The sequence below is a fragment of the Heloderma suspectum genome, chromosome 3 (genome assembly GCF_057233095.1).
Source record: "Heloderma suspectum isolate Gila_16-S chromosome 3, 16-S_ref, whole genome shotgun sequence".
In the NCBI taxonomy this organism is placed as follows: Eukaryota; Metazoa; Chordata; class Lepidosauria; order Squamata; family Helodermatidae; genus Heloderma; species Heloderma suspectum.
The window spans coordinates 20,777,656-20,799,958 of NC_139460.1; the positions used below are offsets into that span (position 1 = coordinate 20,777,656).

General features: G+C 43.7%; 1 protein-coding gene across 2 annotated transcripts in view; it reads left to right on the plus strand.

Annotated features, from left to right (window-relative positions):
• DEUP1 (deuterosome assembly protein 1) overlaps window positions 1-22,303 on the plus strand; it is a 76,818-nt gene that overhangs the window by 48,791 nt on the left and 5,724 nt on the right. For both annotated transcript variants that reach the window (XM_084841612.1, XM_084841613.1), the window contains exon 11: window positions 8,088-8,287. In XM_084841612.1, the coding sequence (XP_084697738.1) occupies window positions 8,088-8,287 (200 nt within the window). The remainder of the gene's footprint in view (window positions 1-8,087; window positions 8,288-22,303) is intronic.

The window sequence follows — 22,303 nt, forward strand, 5'->3', positions numbered from 1 at the left end:
AACAACAGAATGACATTTAACAGGGATAAATGCCAAGTTCTGCACCTAGGAAAAAGAAACCAAATACACAGTTACAAGATGGGGGATATGTGGCTCAACAACACTACAAGCGAGAAGGATCTTGGAATTGTTGTCGATCACAAGCTGAATATGAACCAACGATGTGATGTGGCTGCAAAAAAGGCAAACGCCATTTGGGGCTGCATTAATAGAAGCATAGCTTCCAAATCCTGTGAAGTACTAGTCCCCTCTACTCAGCACTGGTTAAGCCTCATCTGGAGTACTGTGTCCAGTTCTGGGCACCACACTTTAAGAAGGATGCAGACAAACTGAAGAGGGTTCAGAGGAGGGCAACAAAGATGATCAGGGGACTGGAAACAAAGCCCTAGGAGGAGAGACTGAAAGAACTGGGCATGTTTAGCCTTGAGAAGAGAAGGCTGAGGGGAGATATGATAGCGCTCTTCAAGTACTTCACAGGTTGTCACAGAGAGGAAGGCCAGCATCTCTTCTCGATCATCCCAGAGTGCAGGACACGGAAGAATGGGCTCAAGTGAAAGGAAGCCAGATTCCGGCTGAACATGCCGAAAAACTTCCTGACTGTCAGAGCAATACGACAATGGAACCAATTCCCTAGGGAGGTGGTGGGCTCTCCCACACTGGAGGCATTAAAGACAAGGCTGGACAGCCATCTGTCAGGGATGCTCTGACTTGGATTCCTGCATTGAGCTGGGGGTTGGACTCGATGGCCTTGTAGGCCCCTTCCAACCCTATGATTCTATGATTGCAAAACCAGCTGCCCCTACAGATTAACCTATACCATCCATATCACAGTAGCAGTGGAAAACATTTGAAGTGTATGTGAGTGAGGGAATATAAAAAGATCCCTGCTGGATTAGACCAATTATCCATCTATCCAGAATTATGTTTCCCGCAATGGCTAACCAGATGCAATGGCTAACCAAAGCTCACAAGCAGTCCATGAAGGTAATAGCCTTCTCCCAGTATTGTTCCCACACTCCTCTCCCACTGGCACTCAGAGGCTGTCAAAGATGAGCTGTGGGCAACTGTCAGAGGTGATTCAGGAGCCAGGAAACAAGCCAACGAGTCAGAGCCAAGAGACCAAGCCAGGAGCCAGAGCCAAGGAATGCATAGAAATATACCAGAGCCAGGAAGACTTCTTTGCTCAGGCAAGGTCCCAGTCCAGACTGGAAGCCTTTTATAGGCCTTCCTATACAGGAAGATCCAATGGTCAGCCTGGGTGGGTGGAGCCTACCCAGAATTTGAGAACACTTTACTGTCAGGAAGATATGCCAACCTGCAGGGGTGGTGGTGGGTGGTTTTGTTTTATTGCATTTATATCCCACCTTTTTTCCTCTTGCAAGGAACCCAAGGCAGCATACATTATCCTCCTCCTCTCCATTTTATCCTCACAACAACAACCCTGTGAGGTAGGATGGGCTGAGAGTCTGTGACTGGCCCAAAGTCACCCAGTGAGCTTCCATGGTCGAGTGGGGACTAGAACCCAGACATCCTGACTCCCAGTCCAACACTCTAGCCACTACACCACACTGGCTCTCGCCACCTGCGGCCACCACACTCAGAGCCAAAAGTTCCCAGCTACAGCCCCATTCTGGTCACTTTTTTCTGACACTGAAGACAAGTGGAAATGAACAAACAGCCTCAGTTCCACTGGGCAAAACAAATTGCTGCAGTTCAGCTATCCCCAAACTGTTAGGAGTCAAGCAAGCCCGATGGTTCTACAAAGTTTGCTTGGCTCAGTGGGTCCTAATCACTAGGCACAACCCTCTCATCTGCCAGTCTCCTCCCCACCTTTCTCACACTTCCCCAAAATTACTGAGTAGCAAGTGGGAGGAGAAAAAGAAGAACATAAGAGTCCCCCTGGAGCACAGCAATGGTCCATCCAGTCTCGCATCCCACCCACCACAGTAGCCAACCAGATGCCTCCAGGAAGCTATCTGCCTTCCCCATACAATGCATAATTTTATCATATTCCCCCCCCCACACTCACTTAGTTGTGTCAGACAGCCAAGAAACGTGATCTCTTGCTCACTCTCTGCAGTGAAGACATCTGAGTATTGCTGATGTAAATGCCTGGAAGAGTAACCTTGAAATTAAAACAACAACTGTAGTTCCCAAAGATCCTATTGGCAATGCAGGCTCTGCGCATGCTTAGAAGTTGTCTTTACAGAGAGCGTGGATCAGCACTGCACTGTGGAGAGTTTTCTGCCACCTCTGTTGCTATTTTCTCTGAGAATTTGGTATAGCTATGGATTCTGCTGTTAGATTGCTGTGATTAGGACTATCACTGTGAGTTTGCTTGATCTAAGTCCTGGCCAGAGTCTTGAACTTTACAAAGGAATGTTACTAGCTTGAGATATTCAGGAGATGTTCCTCAATGGGCGCTAATATTTAGAAGAGTGCTTTGTGACACAGAGAAGGGAGTAGGGGGCATAGATATTTAGAAGAGTGCTTTGTAACACAGACAAGGGAGTAGGGGGCATAGATAATGTAATCTAGAGGTACTTTTTTCCTGAAAATTCTCCCACAAAAGCTTGGAAAGACCCAGCCCATTCCAATTTGAGGTGGATGGCTTTCACCCAGAACTGTGCTGCAGTGGGCCACAAATGAAAAAAAGGTACACCACAGATAAGTGCCTACAGATTAGATAGCACAAGAGAGCTCAAGAGAGCAAGTAAAGCTGCACATTGCAGAGGAAGACAAAAATAATTAGATAGGGCTGGTGTCATGGGTAGCCATGGTTGGAAACCTGCGGGGGGCCCACACCATGGCAGGGTTCCCCAGACAAGAGCCCCCTGGACCTGCTGTTCCTCTTCATCATTGCAACCTGCTTATTCACCTACCTCGCCCTCTGGCCCAGGCATCAGTGGTGGTCAGGTGGAGGAGCAGTAGATGCCACAGCCTACCTGCTCACTATCTCTCTGCCTGTCAAGAAAGGAAGTGGTAGCAATGATGAGAAATAGGATGAGGAGCAATAGCAGTTGGTGACTGCAATGGTGAGAAGGGAAGGGAATCACTGAGGGAGGGGGACCATTGCCGGTGTCTTGCCCAAAGGCCCTCAAAAACCTGGAGCCAGTACTGACTCTACATCCTCCGTTGCGTTGGTGATATGGCAAATAAAGAGCCACACCACGGAAACCAACAGATGAACTATTTTCAAAGTGTTAATAGAAATGGCTCATATGTTTCCAGCATTTTCTTCAGAACTATAAAAGCCAGGGAGAAAGGAGAGGGAGAAGGAATAGAGATTAAGAATCCTGAGAGGATTCTGATCAAGCCACACAGAGGGTCTGTGTACAGAGACTTAAATTGGACAGGCAGTAATTCCCTCACCTGAGGGAACCTTGGGAATTGTTTGGGAGTGTGGGGGGGGGGGTGGCAAAGGGCTAAGAATTCTCTCAGCACAGAACACTCACTAAACTGCAGTTCTCTTAATTCTTTGGTAGAAGCCATGACCGTATAAATCCAGAAAAATGAAGAGCAAACTCTTATCCCTGCACCATTGAATGGCCATTATGGCCATAAACTTTTTCTTAACTCACATTATAAAATGGTTTCATAGAGCCAATTTTATGAGTTGTCAAACCACCCATTGTCAGTGAGGCTTCTCCAAGCAAACAATTGTACATTACAATGGCCATTGTTTGAAATTGAATACCATAGCCTAGAATAGAAGTTTTACTGGGCCAACCTATACAGATTGCAGCTTTTCAACTTGGAAAAGAAATGTAGACTCTAAATCATATGTTTGTCCTTAACAGCCAGTAATAGAGCTTTGGACAGCACACTGGCATTCATGTTTTTGTCTATCATTTGATAAAAGCACCATTGATCAGATAAAGTGCAAGAACCTACGAAAACACAATGTTTTATCTGAAGTGCTTTTCCCATTGAAATAACTAGTGTTGTTCACATTCTATAAGAAGTGAAAAAATGCACAAGGCCATAATGGGGGAGGCTTTGGACTGGGAGAAAATAAGGCTGCAATCCTAAACATATTTTCTAGGTAATAAGTTCTGTTGAACTCAGAGGGACTTGCAGTACTTCTGAATAAACGTGCTTAGGATTGCACAGTAAATCCTAATCAGTTATATCAGTTTAGATTCAGATATTCCGGTTTAAGTGTATGCTAGATTAGGCTGTTATACAAAGTACTCCAAGTTCAGGTCCACCATTTTTATAGCAATCAAATGATAATAGAGTATGTGAGAACAGAACTCTAGCTATTTTCTCTTTACCTCCCACTGAGGTGTGAGGAGTTGATTGCTTTACAAAATAGATACATCAATATGGCCAATACTTATTTTATATCCCACCCTGTGAGAAATAATTCTAGGACCTAGCAGCACTACAAACTTACTATTTAACTGACATGTCTTCCTCCCACTCCAAAAAGCCTGAATTGTAGTTTCTTTAAGGTGCTGGGAATTCTTTAATGGAGATCCTTGTCCCTTCACAGAACTACAGTTCCCAGGGTAAGGGGATTATTAAACCAGTTTAAGGAGATATCCCTCTAGACACAAAGGACTGGTACAGACACAGGGCTGGGAATGTCTTAGACAAGATTAAGAGATTGGGACTGAGCCACAGACTCACACACTGCCTCCTCCCGTCCCCTTCCTTCTCTTCACTGGTGCATGCTTTCCTCACCCTTTCCCAGAGAAACCTTAATTGTGGTTAAGCATTACACCAGCACCAATGTCAACCATGGTTTAATGCTACTGTAACTAACTTCTCTCTGAACCAGAGTTTGCTAACCAGCTTCAAGCTCTGGTTTCATATCCTGTACAGCAGGTATTGGCAACTTGTAACTCTCCAGATGTTTTGGTCTACAATTTCCATGATACCTCACCATTGGCTATGCTGGCTAGGGCTGATAGGAGTTGTCAAAACAAATGAAGGACCACAAGTTGCCTACCCCTGCTGTACATTGTTTCATTCAGTTGAAAGTCATTTATTTATTATTCCTCTCTGCGAAAAAGAGAAGAAACCCATATTCTCATGCACTAAGAGTTACCTGCCTTTGAAAAAGCTGGCCATGTCTTTGAAAAAGACATTTCCACCTCAGTTCAGTCTCACAAAAGGAGGAATTATACTTGTCTCCAATCCAAATCCACCCTTGCCTTTTTTCTCTCTCTCTCCTTACTTAAAAAAATGACTAAGACCTCACACCTAAATCCCACTGTCCCATGTGTTACCGCATCTTTATCTCTCATCTAACAGAGTTTGCTTTCATACCTAACTAAGGTAATAGATGTCTTTAAATATGTTAATTTCTTAATCTAGAACCAAATTCTTTAAGGTGTTAAACAGCTCATGTTAGGTTCTAGTTACCCAGTGAAGTGAAGTTGTTCTGAAGGCAGTGTTCTGTGTCTTTGTTCAGTTTTCCATTCCCCTTTTCATTACCTCGAATTCTAAAAATATATCATGAGAGCTGATGTATATAACAGTTAGTAACATACACTGGAGCTCCAGCATCAACGTGGAGTTCACCTCGCCCACAATGGAAGGATCCAATTGATGAGAAGGAGCCAATCGATAGGGGCATTTCTTTGTGCAATGGAGGGAGCCAATTGATGTGGGCATTCCTTTCTGCAAATGGATCAGTTTCCTCCATAGAAATGAATTGTGGACCTCTTGCCCATGCAGGAGTTCTGTGTGTACACCCTGTACGGAGTTATGAGTACTTATACACTACTGATTTCAGTGGGTCTTAAATGTGTGTGATGAGGCAGAGGGTTGCAGCCTTAGATTCTAAAACAAACAATTGCTCCTACATTAGATTTCATCCAGCTGACTTCTGAAAGTGAGATTAGAACTGGCTCTTAGTTCTTGCTGACTCTCCCTCCCCTCTTGACTCTCCCTCCCCTGTGAATCGAATGCTTGCCAGATAGGCCTTTGGAGTCAACCAGCAGGGATGCTCTTATGTTCTTAGTCCAATTGATTTTGATGGGAGAGAGAAGCACTTAGTCATACAGAGTAGACCCACTGATATCGGTTGGAGTTGTTAGTCATGACTAATATATCCCATTGATTTCAGTGGCTCTACTCTACTCTGACCTGGTTCTCATGACATGACAACCCACAGTGGGTTGTCAGCCTTGTTTCTTTCAGGGTGGCTTGTCATGACATCCAAACCCAGTGCAATTTCCTCGGTGTGGTTTGTTAACCATGCACAAGCCACCCTGGGAACCCATGGCTTGTTGTTGTTCAGGGTGGCTTTTTTTCAAAGTGGCTTGTCGTGACATGCAAACCTGGCACAGTGGCTTGTGCATGGCTTGTCAGAAAGGGCTACAGAGCCACCTGGCAAGAGCAGCAAAAAAAAAAACTGGTTGCCCCTCATGATCGTGCTAATGATATCCCTTCTGTATTGCATCTTATGTCAGGGTTGCCCCTGAGTGCTATGATTGGCAGAGTAGCTCAGAGTCTGAAGAGGAACTGCAAAACGTGGGAAAGGAAATTTCCCAGGCCTGGACAGAGATGGATAGGCCTAATCCTCAAGCTTCAAAGGCACAGCTGGATGGATAGGGCCCCTCTTCACCCATCCCTGTGAGAGATAGTGAACAGGGAGAAGGAGGGCTGGTAGAGCCTGAATTCTTAGACGCTAGACGCTAGACACAGATGCAGAGACAACAGAGAAATAGCAGGGGCAGAGCTTAGGAGATCTGCCCGATTGGCCCAGTGGAAACTGCTGTGCTTAGAGTCCTCATGAGATAGAGGCAGATCCCCACCCCCACGCCTTAAGTTAGGACAGCATGCTCACCTATTCCTCAAATGGTGGGCAACTTTCATAGTTTTCCTATGAACTCCCTGAAGGGATTTCCTTTGTCGACTGTGGGTCACTGATAGCATCTGAATGACCCATCGAATTTAGTGGATAAAAAGCCTTGGAACTGAAGTCTCTTGTCTGTGTTTTGATTTGGCTTTTGAAGTTTTACCGCAGGGGCAAAGGGAAACGTGACATCTTGAAATGACACTAGTCAGTTTACTCCTCTACTTTGTCACCTCCCTTGACAGCTATAACTACTTCTTTTAGTAACCTTCTGGGAGATTTATGCAAATTTAACGTTATTTTTCCCCACCTTTGGGGAGATTTGCGCAAATCTAACATTATTTTTCCCCACCTTTGGGGAGATTTGCACAAATTCACAGCAACTACTGCACTTTAGCAAATTTGCGCAAAGCTCTCTGAAAGTTTTTTTAAAAAAACAAAGTTATATTTGCGCAAATCTCTCTGAAGGTGCAAAAAATTCTAAATATGCAGAAATCTTCCCAAAGGTGGGGAAAAAAATCTACAAAATAAACTAGTCCGCTATTTAGCGCATTTGCGCTCTTTAGCAGAGTAGGCTACTGAGCAATGTGGATTAGCGAGTGAACAACCCACCCATCGTGGCTTATTTTCAGGGTGGCTTATGGTGCAAACTGGCCCTCTAAGTATGATTAAGTCTGGATCTAACCCATGTGTCTGCTCCATTTAGATCAGTGGAATCTAACTTTGGCTGGACAAGCAGCCTCTTAAAGCGTTTCATTTACCAGGATTTTTTTAAGACATTTTTCTCTTCTAGTATATTGTAATTTTATGCATATATAGGTTTTCAAAGAATAATGTAGTAATGACTTCAGCATTTTTCTATGTTTTCCTTTTGTGAAAACATGACTTGAGGGAGCATTATAATGAAAATATTTACAATTCTGGCAGCTAAGGATCGCTTTTGTGCCTCTTTAAGACTTCAAAGGCAAGTAATTCAAATATGTTGAGTGATTTAAAAAAACATGGTTACTACATTGAATGCAGCATTCATTGAACAATTGTAATACAATATTTTTATGTTGTATAGGCTATTATCGTTTCTACCCATTTGTCTTGTTTGCTGTTTCTGGAGGCAATTCTACTGGCATTATCATTTACTATAAATGCTATATGATTACAGATGGTAAATAAGTAGCAAAAATGTTGCCTTGTGCTTGTTTCTTTGTTGATTTGTATGAATTCAATTATGATGAAGTTGTAAATAAACTGTTTTTTTTTTTCAAATTTCCTTCAACAGATGATAGATTTGTCTAATAAGGAACACAGGACCTATTTGGAAACCACTGGTGTGCTAAAGCATAAGGATGAAAGGTTACAGAATGAACTTGTTAAATTGCCAACAAACACAGAAATACCTTTGCCGGTGAAGCCCTTTACATACTGTGGAACAAATCGTGCCAACCAGACTTCAGTAACAATGCAAGAGAAGGAAGAGAGGTAGGTACATGTCTGTGCACAAATAACTCTTATTTTATCTCTTCTTAGCTGTTTTTCCCCCCTCATGCCTTCATGGGGAGCAGGAGAAATGAATTCTAAGATTTAACATAAGAACTGCCTTGCTGGATACAACCAATCAGTCAGCCTGGTCCTCTGGGAAGCTCACAAACAGGGAATGAAAATAACAGCCCTCTCCTCTTGTTTGATCCCAGCATCTGATACTCACAGGCATACTACCACTAAATATGTGGAGGTGTCTTATTTATTTCTTATTTATTTAAAGCATCTTCACCCTGCTCTTCAGCTGAAAAGGCTCCCAGATGGCTTACAGATCAATAAAAGACAAGATGGCCCCTCCCTCAGGCTCACAACCTAAAAGATGCGACACAAAAGGAAGAAGGGTTGCAGAGGGAGGAGGGAAAAAAGAAAACTCAGCACCAGTTCTTAAACTTCCAGTACTTACAAAGACCTGCTGGGATGGAAACAGTTGCCACTGCTAGGTGACTGCTGACGGAGAGCCAGAGGCAGCTTGTCTCTCAGCGTTGCTGATGGAATAGCCCTGCTTCCATTTTCTCCCTCTGCTGCAGCCTGATGGGATTTTTAGCTACCATAGCTAATATCCACACATGGGCCTATTCTCCAGGAATCTTTTCGATCCTTTTCTGAAAACCTTCTAATGCAGTGGCCACCACCACATCTTGTGCTGGTGAAGTCCATACATTAATGTGCAATGTGTGAATACCTCCTTTTGTCTGTGTCCAGGGTCCAGCTGTAGGTCTTTGTGGGCCCTCAGGCACAGGTGCCCTTGGACTCCAGTCTCACCTCTCTTTTCATGCCTCTTCTCCCCTGACCACCCACCATTGCAGCTCCCTCACTCAGCTCTGTCCGTCATCACCAGTGGTGTAGTGGTAAATTTGGAAATGCAGGACCTCATTGTGACAGTATCCAAGGGCAGTCCAAAAATTTCAGGCAGCTGTGTCAATCCATATCAACAAACCAGTTCTGGGAATTTTCATCTCCACCAGAAGCACATCTTTGGTAAAGTGAATAGGTCTTCATTGCCCATTCCAGACCAAGTCCTCCCAAAGACTTTGCATTCTAACATGGAACAATATATTGTTGCTTGGAAAATTCCTTCCCCCCACAGCTACAGTGAGGATCTCAGCTAAGGTCAGAGGGAACAGGGAATTCTGAGGGGGCTGGCAGATGACATCAGAGTCCCTGCTAATGAAAAAGTGCCGGGGCTGCGTCCCTGTGAGCCCTGCCTCTACTACACCACTGGTCATCACAAGAGCGCTCTTCTTTTACTCTCTCTCTTCCTTCTCCCCAACTTCACAGCTCTCTTCCTATCTTCCCCCACCCAATCATGGCTCCCTTACACTCTTCTCCCCAATCAGGTCTCCCATTTACAGACACACACACCAACTGCAGCTCCATTGTGTGCGCACATGCACACACTCCCCAATTGCAGCTCTGTTACACACGCACGCACACATTCACAATTTACACCCTTCAGGGAAAGGCTCCCTTTACCCACAAACACTATACACACACACACTCTCCCACCCCAAAATCAGAGGTCTGATGGAGGGAATAGATCATGCAGGTATTGCGGCTTGATTCCTTTCTCCCCTCTGGTGTCATTGCAAGCATTTCCCATTGGGAAGAAAGGCTGGAGGAGGGTATAGCAGTTTTCTGCATAAGTTCCATTGAGATCAGTGAGATCCACCCAAGGGCACATAAAAAGGAATAATGGGGATTTCCCCTAAATTGCAAAGTTCAGTGTGTTATTAACAATCACTCAGTCAGTAGCTATAGAGAAAGAAAGAAAGAAAGAAAGAAAGAAAGAAAGAAAGAAAGAAAGAAAAGAATGATTACTCTAGCTATTATCGTTTTTATTAAAAAGCACTTTAAAGTTAGCTGAAAACTGCAGTTCTGGGGAGAGACTGAAAATACCCCTATTGGCCAATAGGATGACATTGCTCCTCTTTCCCTCGTTACTGCGGAAGTCTGCAACTATTCTATGGTGTTTTCACTCTGTATTTGGCCTGTTTTGATAGCTCTTCTGTCACCTGTCAGGCCCCATAATCCTGGCTCTTAAGTTGAGCAGGATTACTTCTTTTAGAGGGCAGGAAGATGAGGGCACTGTTCCTCCAACTATTTGTTACTGGGTTGGACTTCAATCAGCAGTCACTTCGTAAGTGACAAAAATCTTGCCTTGACACAGGCAGGCATTTTGAGAATGAGAAGGTAGCATCCCTTATTTAAGTACAGTGTGGTGCCTTCTTTTAGCCTGAGGGCTTCTTGGAGCACGAGGGAGTTGCTGCTCAGCTCCCTCTTGACACTCCCAGAGCCATCCACAAAGCCAGTGGCAGCCCACCCACTTTTTTCCACAGTCCTGATATGCCTGCCATCTTCTTCCCCGGGCCCTATCCTACTTCTTTCCCTTGCAGAGAGAAAAGTTTGTACTTCTGATCACCTGCTGATCAGGGATCAGAGTTCTTTCCCTGCTGGGGATAGAGGACAGGGCCTGAGGAGGAAGCTGTGGAGCGATTCGGTCCTGCTTACCTCCGTGCGGGCTTGCCATGCTTACTTGTGAGTAAGCATGCTACTCATGCTTATTTCTGAGCAGGCATGCAGAGGCTTGGTATTTGGGATGCTATTTGAAAGTTCTTTTAATTCATTCCTGCTTACTTCTGAGCAGACATGCAAAAGCTTGTCCTGCTAACTTCTGAATAGATGCTCGTCGTGTTTACATCTGAGTAGACATGCAGAGGCTTGGTATTTGGGAAGCTGTTTGAAGGTGCTGCTGGGTGATTCAGCCTGGCTTACCCATGAGTAGAAAAAGATTCCCCACCCTGCTAGTGGTGGTAGAGAAACTACACACCCTGCTAGTGGTGGCTTGTGTGCATACGCACACGCGCACATATGTGGAGCCCCCCAGCAGACACCGGATGTGGCTGTCAGTGCAGAAAAGTTTGTGTGCCCCTACTATAGGCTATTTCCCCCCTCTGGTGTATAGTCCCAGTCTGTAAGACCTGGAAGCTCATTGGTGCTTGTCAGGCCTCTTGGGGTTGTTTCATTTATAATTATTTTTCTTTTAATATTCAAGCTTACATGCTTCTGTGTACCTATTGAGTCCCGCGAGTATGTAAACACCATTACCCTATTTTTAGTGGCCCTCTTTCACTTCCAAACAGATAGGCGCTCATCCACCTGATTTCACTGTTAGAGGGAATGATATTCAGAGAGATAAGAAACAATTCCTTCATCAGAGGTAGGACCTTTAACTATGGGGTGGAATCTTCTACAATATGTTGAATGCCTCTTACAAGGAGATGTTATAATGACTCTGCAAAAAGTCTGATGTTACTGTTTTCAGCCCTTCCCTGTAGCTCTGCAGATGACAGCATATTGAAAGTGAGCTTGCCCCCATTTGCTCTTCTATAATGACACTTTAGGTCACTGTAGTTTATTGGAGGCTCTCTCTGATGATGTGGTTGGAATTATATCAATTATAGCAGGGGGCAAACCAGTGAAGCTGAGCACACAGCTATTCTTCATGTGTTAACCAAGGAAGCAGGCTATTCCATAATAGTCACGGAGCAATTATAATGTGTTCGTAATAGGTTTCATGGCCTGAAAGAAAATGCATCTTTGATGGGATTGCTCAGCTCAGGACCTCTGCCTTGCCCCTATTAAACGGCTTTTCAGTAATGTGCTTCTTCCAGAGCAGAAAGTGTGCAAAATTGCAAATACATGTAAAAGAGAGAGTGTGACTTTCACAACAGTTGCATTAATACTGCCTTGCACACTGTTATCGTTTTCACAACTCCATCAGGGTTGGATACATAGTAGATAATATAGTAGATAATCTGTATAGGAACTGGTTAACGGTGGAGGCTGGAAGCACACCTCTGCGTTCTAGATACAGGCTGTCTTTACATGAGGAATTTATAGTGCACTTGTGACTGGCCACCCATGGAAGTTTGCAGGTCCATTACATGATGCTGTCGTCATCCAGGGCCCTTCCTGTGCTATCCTTGGCAAAAAGTGTAGTGTTTTTTTAAGCAGTTTAGGGCACAATCCTGTGGCCTCTAGACAATGGCTAGACGGCCATAGGATTTTTCAGTTTTTGGGAACTGACCTCAGAGCCAGCACTCTGAGGTCGGTTCCCAGAAAATCACCTCCCCACCCCCTCCCCCGCTGCCTCATAGGCAGCACAGTTTGTCCCCAGCTCTGCGCTTGTAAGAGCAGAGTGGAGCAGAGGAAAAGGGAGCATTCTTGGGGGCGGGGAAGGCAGAAGCACCAGTACGACGCTTCCCATGTGCCATCCAGCCTCACCCCCCACTCCGAGCCACTCTGGCTAAACAGCCAAAACCAGCTGACTAGCCGCAAATGCAGGGCGGCTGGAGCGCAGCAGAGAAGATCCCCTCTGCGCTCCGCCCGCCCTGCATTGGATTGTCAGTCGCCTCCAACTTCGGAGGCAGCCAACTATCCCCATAGGATTGCACCCTTAAATGAGGTATTTAAATACAACGGGGTGCACCACCATTTTTCCGCCACTAGATGGTGCAGTTTTCCATTGCAAGATACATGGGCTGCTGAGAAAGGACGTTTGGTTGCGTTCTTCGTCTAATGAGCCAGTTCTCATCATGCCACAGAGATGGAAGAAAATGCTCTGGGGGGCTCCCAGATTTTCCTTTAATGTAGAGACGTCCATAGACTTGTAGATGAGGAAGCTCTGAGAAAATGACATATATAAACCAAGCCATGAAACCCCTCTGCTGTCTGGAGATAAAACATATTGGGACATAAAGTTTTGCTTTCATTAAGTTACCTTTTTGTGTTCTTAAACATCTGCTATTTCTTGCTTTTAGGCATTGTGCTAGGATTTCTTCTAAATAATAATAAATTTGCCTTACCTCTGCAACAGGCGAACCCTCTGTACAGATGGTAAAGCAAGCGTAGCCCCTGGAGCCTCAGCAGTCTTGTGTGGGATGACATTTTTTGTAGCATAATTCTAAGCAGTATCTGAATTTAGGGCTATACATACACGCAAGCTTTCCTGATGCTGAAAATGTTTAATAGAAAACTGGTTTTGTCTTCTTCTCCCAGAACAGTAATTTTCTATCTGTACATGGAAGAAGCAGGGGTATCTACCTGTTTGGGGGAAACTAGTAATACCGCAGACATTAGAAACATAGATGCAAGCCTGGCCTTACTAATAAGATCTGGATAATTATTCCTCCCAAGCTTTTTACCCAGACCAGTTGTTTCTGTGTTCTGATTGGCTCGGGAGGTTTTGTGCCCGCCACTCGCTATATTGATGAACAAAGCTGATTGAATTCTGTGTTTTTTGGTCACTTTCTGTTTCTTACTCAGAAACATAGCTACCCTGCTATGCTATCTATCCAGCTGCTTTCCTTTTCCTTCAATTCTCCTTTTTCAAGAGTTGGGATGAAGGAGAATATCACCAGTCAGACTACCCATTTTTGCTATGGATTTGTTAACATTATTGAAGCTCAAGCTTCTCCAGGACTTAAGGATTCTCACTGAAGAGCTTTTTTTAAAGGCACTACCTTCAAAAGAATCTTTCCTGTATCTTTATATGCACTATAAAATGGTATTATGATGGAATCCTATGGTCACAGGAAGGGTGCCCCGGAGGAGATAGGATACTGTGGTCCTGCTGACAGCACTGCACCAGTAGTAAGGGCAAAAAAGGGGCATTCCAGTGGGGCATCAGGGGCAGATCAGAGGTGCTTTCGATCCACTGACCCCTCATTCCACAAACACACCCTCTGAATGGGGGGAAAGCTTCACCAGCCTTGGAGCCCAGCAGCACCCAGGAAGTGGTGGTTCTTCTATCATGAATTATCCCTCCCTCACCATCATAGGATTGTGCTATTACTTATACAGTTTTAACTAATTGTAAAGTTAAGAGAAACAATAGATTACCCAGTTCAAACTTTCTGCCATAAAATAGAATGTCCTATAGTGTGTGTGTGTGTGTGTGTGTGTGTGTGTGTGTAAGTTCCACAACCTCCCTAACGGTATCTGGATCTGCTCATATAGCCATTTTCTAGGGTTTATCATAAATAAAACTTGAGACCAGACCTGTGGATAGCGTTTGAGAAGGGGTCTTTAATAATGCGTCAAGTTGTCTTATGTCTTTCCAAATCTTTGAAAGATTTTCCTGTGAATGCAACCAGTGATTACCGGGGCCTTTTGTGCCATAGTATCACATTTTAAACCCTTTGTAATTTGCCATTTTTGTTCACCTCTTGCTATTAATTTAACAAACCATACTGAATATGATAATACCATCTTTTTAAAAAGTACACGGGGACCAGAGAAACCAGTGTGTGGTGTAAACTGCTCAGCAGGTTATTCTAATAAGCAGCTTGAACTACCCCTTGAATCACATCTCTTTCTCTTCCGCTAGCTGCAATTTTGGGAAGTTTCATTAAAAGTGCTTTTTGTGATTTTTTGTTGTTGTTCTTCATTGACTCAGTATGAAAAATTGCAGCGTTTCAGATCATACGGAATGAATTACTATCACATTAAACTCAAATGTGAGGGAAAATAATAGTACAAAATATAAACATATCCTTCACTAAATAGAAAGAAATAATTTGTAAATATATCTCTGGCTCCCGCTTGTTTTTAGCCAATCACATAATAAATCGCCTCAGATATATCCTAAACGCTGACCCAGAATGTTTAAGAATAATTTTCAACCACTTTCTGAAAATGGCAGAGAGCCAGATCCAGTTCAGGTTAAATGAAATGTTTTAAATGGCAGCCTGAAGAGCTCATGCACTGACACATTTATACAGTTCTGGGAAGCAGTTTTTTGGATGTATTCCAAAGATTTTATCATTGTTATTTTGGAACTCACAAATTTACCCTCCACGTTGGCTAGAACTTAATTCAAAGATAGAAGATTATTAAATTAAAAGCTAATATGAACTTCTCCACCTCCTGTTTATTGCTACATATGGTTGGATGCTTTAAGGGCCAAGCTACTTGTTGTGCAGGAGATCCGTGATCCGATCACTTTGATTTTCACTTAAAACAGCTATGGAGGCCTTCAGTTGGACAGCCATAGCAGCACTGGGGGGGGGGGGGTGCTTACCCATTTCCCCCAATTTAAATCATACACACACACACACACATCCTCTGGGGACAATAGACTAGAGCAAAGGTGACATTTCTCAGAAGACATTTTTTTGAGAAAATTTCTGAGATTTTTCTTTTCCCCACTCACCCACCCCCAGAAGAAGAAGGCCACTTTGCAGGATTTCCTCAGAAGATTCTGCACTATTTTTCTGGCAGCCACCCTTTACCCCCACAGTGCTTTGGAATGACATAGATCTCTGAGGCAATGTGGAGGATACAAAATGGTGGCCAGCCTGCCAACACAGTTGCTGCTGCATGTGGCAGTAGCACATACATACACACTTAGGGAAAAGAAAGAAACTGTGCTGCTGCCATTGCTAGTGGAGAAATGGATGAAGAATTTCTTCTTCCCCTGGAAGAAATGTGGTGAAATGGTCCTCCACCACCATCACAATTTTTTTGTCCACATTTGAGAGGCCATTTGCTCACAGCTCCATAATAGACAGTATATGTTTTCCCCAGTGGAGCAATCAGCAGCTTCAGGGCATGGGAAGAATTTGTAGATTGAGAAAATATCATGGAGAAAGGGCTAAACACACGGTCCTACAGTACTGCTTCTCCCATCCAATTCTCTCTCTCCCCATATGCTTTTAAGGGAAAGGAGAAGACCAGGATATCAGATCGCTTATGTCTTGTCATGTTTCATGCAAATACATGTGATGATGTCCCACCTGCCAGTCTCTGTAAACTAAACAGATTTGGGTGACAGTGTTTTTGTACTGTAAGTAGTGAGGGAAGAGGATGCTTAACCTTTTCTGAGTGTTTGCAAGGTAAAACATGCGACTGGTACCCCATTAAGGGAGTGGAGCAGCTTGACAGTGAAGACCTATGGTGGAAGAAAGAGGAGGTTGTTTCACCCTTGCTACTTCTCTGCACCAAAATACCCCTTCCCCAAGCTGCTTTTGTTTGCCAATTAGCTATCAGGATTTCTGATGAACATTTACATGTACTGTATAGTTTGGCCCTTAGGTGTGCAGAAGTCTTCCCCACTTTCCTTTACACGTTCCATCAGCTGTACTGATGGTTGGAATCGCACAAATTTAGAACCATTTCAGGAAAGAAGTGAAGAAAACCCAGCCATGCTGTTCTGGGTGATGAAAACATGGGAATTAGCACCAGGGCCATGAGGGACAAAACTAAAATGAAAAGTGGCAAAAGTGTTTATCTGGACAGACCCCAAGTCTGAGACACATCAAAGTAAGAGAGGCTCAGTTCGGGATTTGTTAACACATAACAGCTTCTACAGGGTGTTGATTTTCTTGGGCAGATAACTGACTTTGCAGTTGCCCCTGAAAATCCAGTTGAATCTTACTCCCGCAGATCCTCTGAAGTTGTTGTCAGACCTCAGTGATGTCTTCCCCTCCAAAGTTGCATGAATTCCTAGTCCTCATGCCTTCCTCACACAGAGCCCTCTCTACCCACTGCTTGATTTGTCAACTCCTATTACACTTTTAAGTTACCATTATGCAGAATCAAGTTGTCTTCCAAATGCGGATTGAAACCCAGAAAATCTTACTAGAATTCCTTTAACTTTGCTTGAACTTCCCACATGTGAGCCACCAGAGCCGGGTCCTCAAAATTCGTGCAACAAAATACGTTGACTAGCTGTCAAAAACAGCCACACTTCAGCATCTCCTACTAATTCCTTCTCCATTGCAAAACTAGAAAGGACGTGCTGGAGCTAGGCTGATTGGTAGGCAGAAACGCTATGTTAGGATCTCTTACTTGGACCACTATTTCCCTCTCTGGCCCAGGGAGGCCTCTCTGGCAAAATATTTTGGCTGGTTCTCAGAATGGTTTTGTGTTGGATCTCCTAAGTGAGACTAATAGCCCCTTCACTGTTCCATAGACTGTGTGGGTTGAGCTGTCTGAAGTTTCAGTGGTTGACTTTGACAGCATGCTGTCATGTGAATATGGACCCATAACTGGCATTGTTCATGAAGCACACGTTCTGGACTTGATTGTTAAAACCACGTCATAGGCTACTGAGCAAACATGAATTTGTATTGGTATAATGCAGGTGTGTGGGCCAAGTATAGCTTATGCACAAACTGTGGTGTCCCAGCATGAAAACAAATGTGCATTCCATGCCAGAAATCTTAGGAATTGAGTCCATTGTTTGATGCCGATTTTGACTTTGTGAATTGTGAAAGGCACCAACATTTTCCCAGCAAACCACTGTTATATTATCAAACATCAAACAGAAGCAGATGAACCAAGCTATTGTTGCTAGCTTATTTTCACTCTAGAGCATATTTTATTTTATTGTGAACATAAACCATGCTTTTCTATGTTAATTTGCTGTTCTGTTTCCATGGCAATTATGCCAAGGAATGAAGGGCAAAAAGACATCTTTGCGATAGTAAAAATAGAAAACATGTGGTGGGGTTTTGGGGAGTGGGGGTCGATAATTGGCAATTTCCAGATGCCATGCTAATGTGTTCATGCTATTTATGTTCACGCTCCTTGGTAATGTTTGCCCAATGGAAAACCAAAAAAACCAATAAATGCAAGTAATGTCATTACCTGTGTTTGCTCCAGACTGTGGTCACTTAGCATTTAAAATGTATATCCTCCAAGGAAGCCCCAGTATGAGATGTATAGCTGACTTTGCTGAAGGCCACTTCTCACCCAGTGAAACTGATTGGCAATAGATTCAGGAAAGACAAGGGAAAGTACTTCTTGACACAAAATTAATGTATGGATTTCATTGCAACAAGATGTGATGATAGAGACACTTTAAAGAGTTTGGACAAATTAATGGAGGATAGGTCTGTCAGTGGCCACTAGCCAGGATAAGTTAAATAAAACTTCCATGTAAGAGGCAATATATCTGGTGCCAAGGACAAACAGGAGAGAGCTGTAGCCTCCTATTTGTGAACTTATAAGAGGCATCCAGTGGGCTGACACTAGAGATAGAATGTCTAAGGGTTGGACTCGATGGTCTTGTAGGCCCCTTCCAACCTTACTATTCTATGATAGTATTCTGTGATTCTATGTTGGACTAGATGGCCCTTTGGTCTGATCGAGTAGGACTTTTCTTATATTCTTCTATTACATCTTTAAGACAAAGCTGTGCAGTCATAAAATCCACCCACATGTGAAAACGTAGTACAACAATGACAGTATGAGCAACTAGCATGGACAGGAGCCTTGAGTACATTTTGGATCATGGGCAAGGCAACACTTGTGGCCTTCATTATGGCCACGCGTCTAACAACAACAGACCCATTTCTTTGAGAATTCTCAAGCTTCATTTCTTTGTAGACCTTCCTCTCCAACCTTTTCAGTTCAATGCCAATTATGCGATCTGACCACACATAAAAGAGAGGGAATAACTTGGTCACAAGGAACAGTCCTAAAATGCAACACAAAAAACATCCTTAGGCAAACATTGAGTTGCTACTCACTAGCAACATAAACCAGTTTAAAGCAACTAATATTCCAACACAAACAAAGTGCTCTCTCTCCAGTCACTTGTTTCCATTTCCTAACCTTTTCAGCTTTGCCAATTAAAATACAAAGTGCTTATAAAGCCACTTTATAGACAAAATGTTATAAGAGCCAGCCAATCAACCGACCATCTTTTAAAATATGTTGACAGATGACTGCCTACAAGTTTAAGAGCTCTTAAAAATCTTGGAAAGGCTGTCAGACCAGATCTATATAACTTGCAACTCATCAAGCTGAACACAACTCAGCATCCACACATGGAAGCCCACCAGGGCCACAGTAAGGTGCTGAGTGTCAAGCACTAGTAGGCTACAAAACAGGACTCCTATTATGGCCATGGTGGGCTACTGTACATGGCTGTGTTTAGCTTGGTGGGTCACAACTTACAGGCCTGGTCTAACTAAAAATGACTTGGACATTTTATTAAAAGCAGGATAGAGAATTGACTGGTCTTGCAAAGTTACATATTTCATCATTTCAGGCCAGCTGCCAAGAAGATCCTGCTCTGCTCCCCATATAGTTCTAACCCGGACTCGATGGCCTTGTAGGCCCCTTCCAACCCTACTATTCTACCCTATGAACACCACTCCTACACAGAAGCAACCCTGAGTAGGCCCTTCAGTGTCTGTTTCTTTAAAATTGCAAGCATCCTTGAACAGGATAAGCTATCATCCATAGCCCATTTGGAATATCACGTGTCTTTCCCAAACCTTCCAGTACCACAAAACACAAAACCTTTAGATGTAATAAGCCTGCCAGACATAGCCAAAGCCATATCCTTTTTAATTAATACTTTTCTAGCCCTATCTTCTAGCCCCAAAGATGATAGGTAGGCTTTTCTAGACCCAAAAAGATGAGAAGAGAGTCTTCCTGCTTACATCCCACTCATCTGATTGGTGAAATATGTTGGATGGTCACCCACCCTAGTGAAACATAATAAAAATGAAGTATAGTTCTTTATTCTTTTGACAATCTAGTCACCTTCTCTGACCATCCAAATATGCTGAAACTCCTCAGGTGACTCCTGCATTGTGAATATTTTACTTCCAAGTGTTTAGCATAGGTTAACAAACTTTTTACAATTTGTTTATTTTCAAATACCTATTCTGCTTTCCCATTTTGTCTCTTATTGTCTTTAATAAGCATCTTCCCTGAGTTTGGACTAGAAGTTTGAGCATGAGTTACTGACAATCCCAAGAGAGGCCTCTCTTCCAACCTGCCTAGGTACTCAGATTCACCTTCTTCTGCCTAGGAGGAAATAAGAGGAAAGCGATCCATGTTGATGGGAGGGGTGAGGGGTGTCATAGCTACCTCTCTAAGGTGGATAATTATCTTGGAGCTCTGGACTTTCCTCCCTGGCAAGACTTAGAAGAAAAGGGGATGTGGTGGCAGAAAGCTACTAATCAGACAAAAGCTCGCAGCCTACCAGGTGTCTGACACTCCGCAAGTGCACGCTCTGGATCAACATACCACAGTTGTGGTATGTTGATCATTACACATTGAACTAGTCAACGTTTTGACCAGCCTTTAAAAAATGAATCCACAGGACTTACGGTGATTTCAGTGGGTCTACTCTAAGGATGAATGAATTTGCATCGAACTCAAAATGTTTTATTTAGGCCATCCGAAATATGTATCTAACCTAAATGATTTTATGTTGCTGTTGTTGTTATATTTATTTATATCCCGCCTTTTTCCCAATACTGGGACTCAAGGCAGCTTTACAACATCAAAAACGTATACAGTTAAAACATATAAATAGAAATATACAAAAGTTAAAAATATAATTAAATCATCAATAATATTAAAATTGTATAAAATATTAAAATTTTAAAAGACAACAAACAATATAAACCATAGTATCAATCCATCATATTCTCACAGTTCCAGACTAACTATCCCCAAAGGCCTGCCAGAACAAAAAAGTTTTTACCTGCCTGCGGAAACATACCAAGGAGGGTGCCACTCTTGCCTCCCTGGGAAGGGAGTTCCAGAGCTTTGGGGCAGCCACCAAGAAGGCCCTCTCCCATGTTCCCACCAGGCGAGCCTGTGATGGTGGCGGGACCGCGAGAAGGGCCTCCCCTGAAGATCTCAGGGCATGAGCACGCTCATAGGGGAGAATATGGTCTTTCAGACAACCTGGACCCAAGCCATATAGGGCTTTATAGGTCATGACGAGCACTTTGAATTGTGCCCGGAAACAGACTGGGAGCCAGTGAAGCTGTTTTAGCAGGGGAGTTGTATGCTCCCTGTAGCCAGCCCCAGTCAACAGTCTAGCAGCAGCTCTTTGAACCAGCTGAAGTTTCTGAACACTCTTCAGAGGCAGCCCCATGTAGAGCGCGTTACAGTAATCCAAATGGGATGTAACTAAAGCATGTGTTACTGTGGCCAAGTCAGACATCTCAAGGAATGGGCGCAGCTTGCGCACTAGCTTTAACTGTGCACTCCTGGCCATTGCTGAAACCTGGGCATCCAGGCTCGGGGCTGAATCCAGAAGTACACCCAAGCGCAAACCTGCATCTTCAGGGCGAGTGTAACCCCATCCAGCAGAAGCTGAATCCCTATTCCTTGATCTACCTTTCGACTGACTAGAAGCAGCTCTGTCTTGTCTGGATTAAGCTACCATTTGTTTGCCCTCATCCAGTCCATTACTGCCGACAGACACTGGTTTAGCACCACAACAGCTTCCTTGGAATTAGATGGAAAGGAAAAGTAGAGTTGGGTGTCATCAGCGTACTGATGACACCGAACCCCAAACCTCTGGACAACCTCTCCCAATGGTTTCATGTATATGTTAAATAGCATGGGAGACAAATCGGAACCCTGAGGAACTCCACAGGCCAATTGCCAGGGAGTCAAACAGAAGTCCCCCAGCACCACCTTCTGGGTCTGCCCCTCCAAGAAGGAATGGAGCCACTGTAAAACAGTGCCTCCAAGTCCCATCCCAGAAAGGCGGCCCAGAAGGATACCATGGTAGATGGTATTGAAAGCCGCTGAACGACTGGGTCTGAAGCTAGATTGAAATGCATCTAGATAATCTGTCTCATCCAGGAATCCCTGGAGCTGGGAGGCCACTACCACTCCAATATCTTGCCCAGAAATGGAGTATTGGAGACTGGCCGATAATTATCCAATATGGTGGGGTTCAGGGAGGGCTTTTTTTTAACAAAGATCTCACCACCACCTCCTTCAGGCAGGCTGGAACTCTGCCTTGACTAAGGGAGGCATTAACCACTCCATTTACCCACTCAGCCAGTAATTTATTACTACATTTATAACCCACCTTTCTTCCATCATGGAACTCAAGGTGTTTATGTGAGATTCTCAGGTGGTCTCCCTCCCAAACACTGACCAGACCTGCTTAGCTTCAGCAAGGTG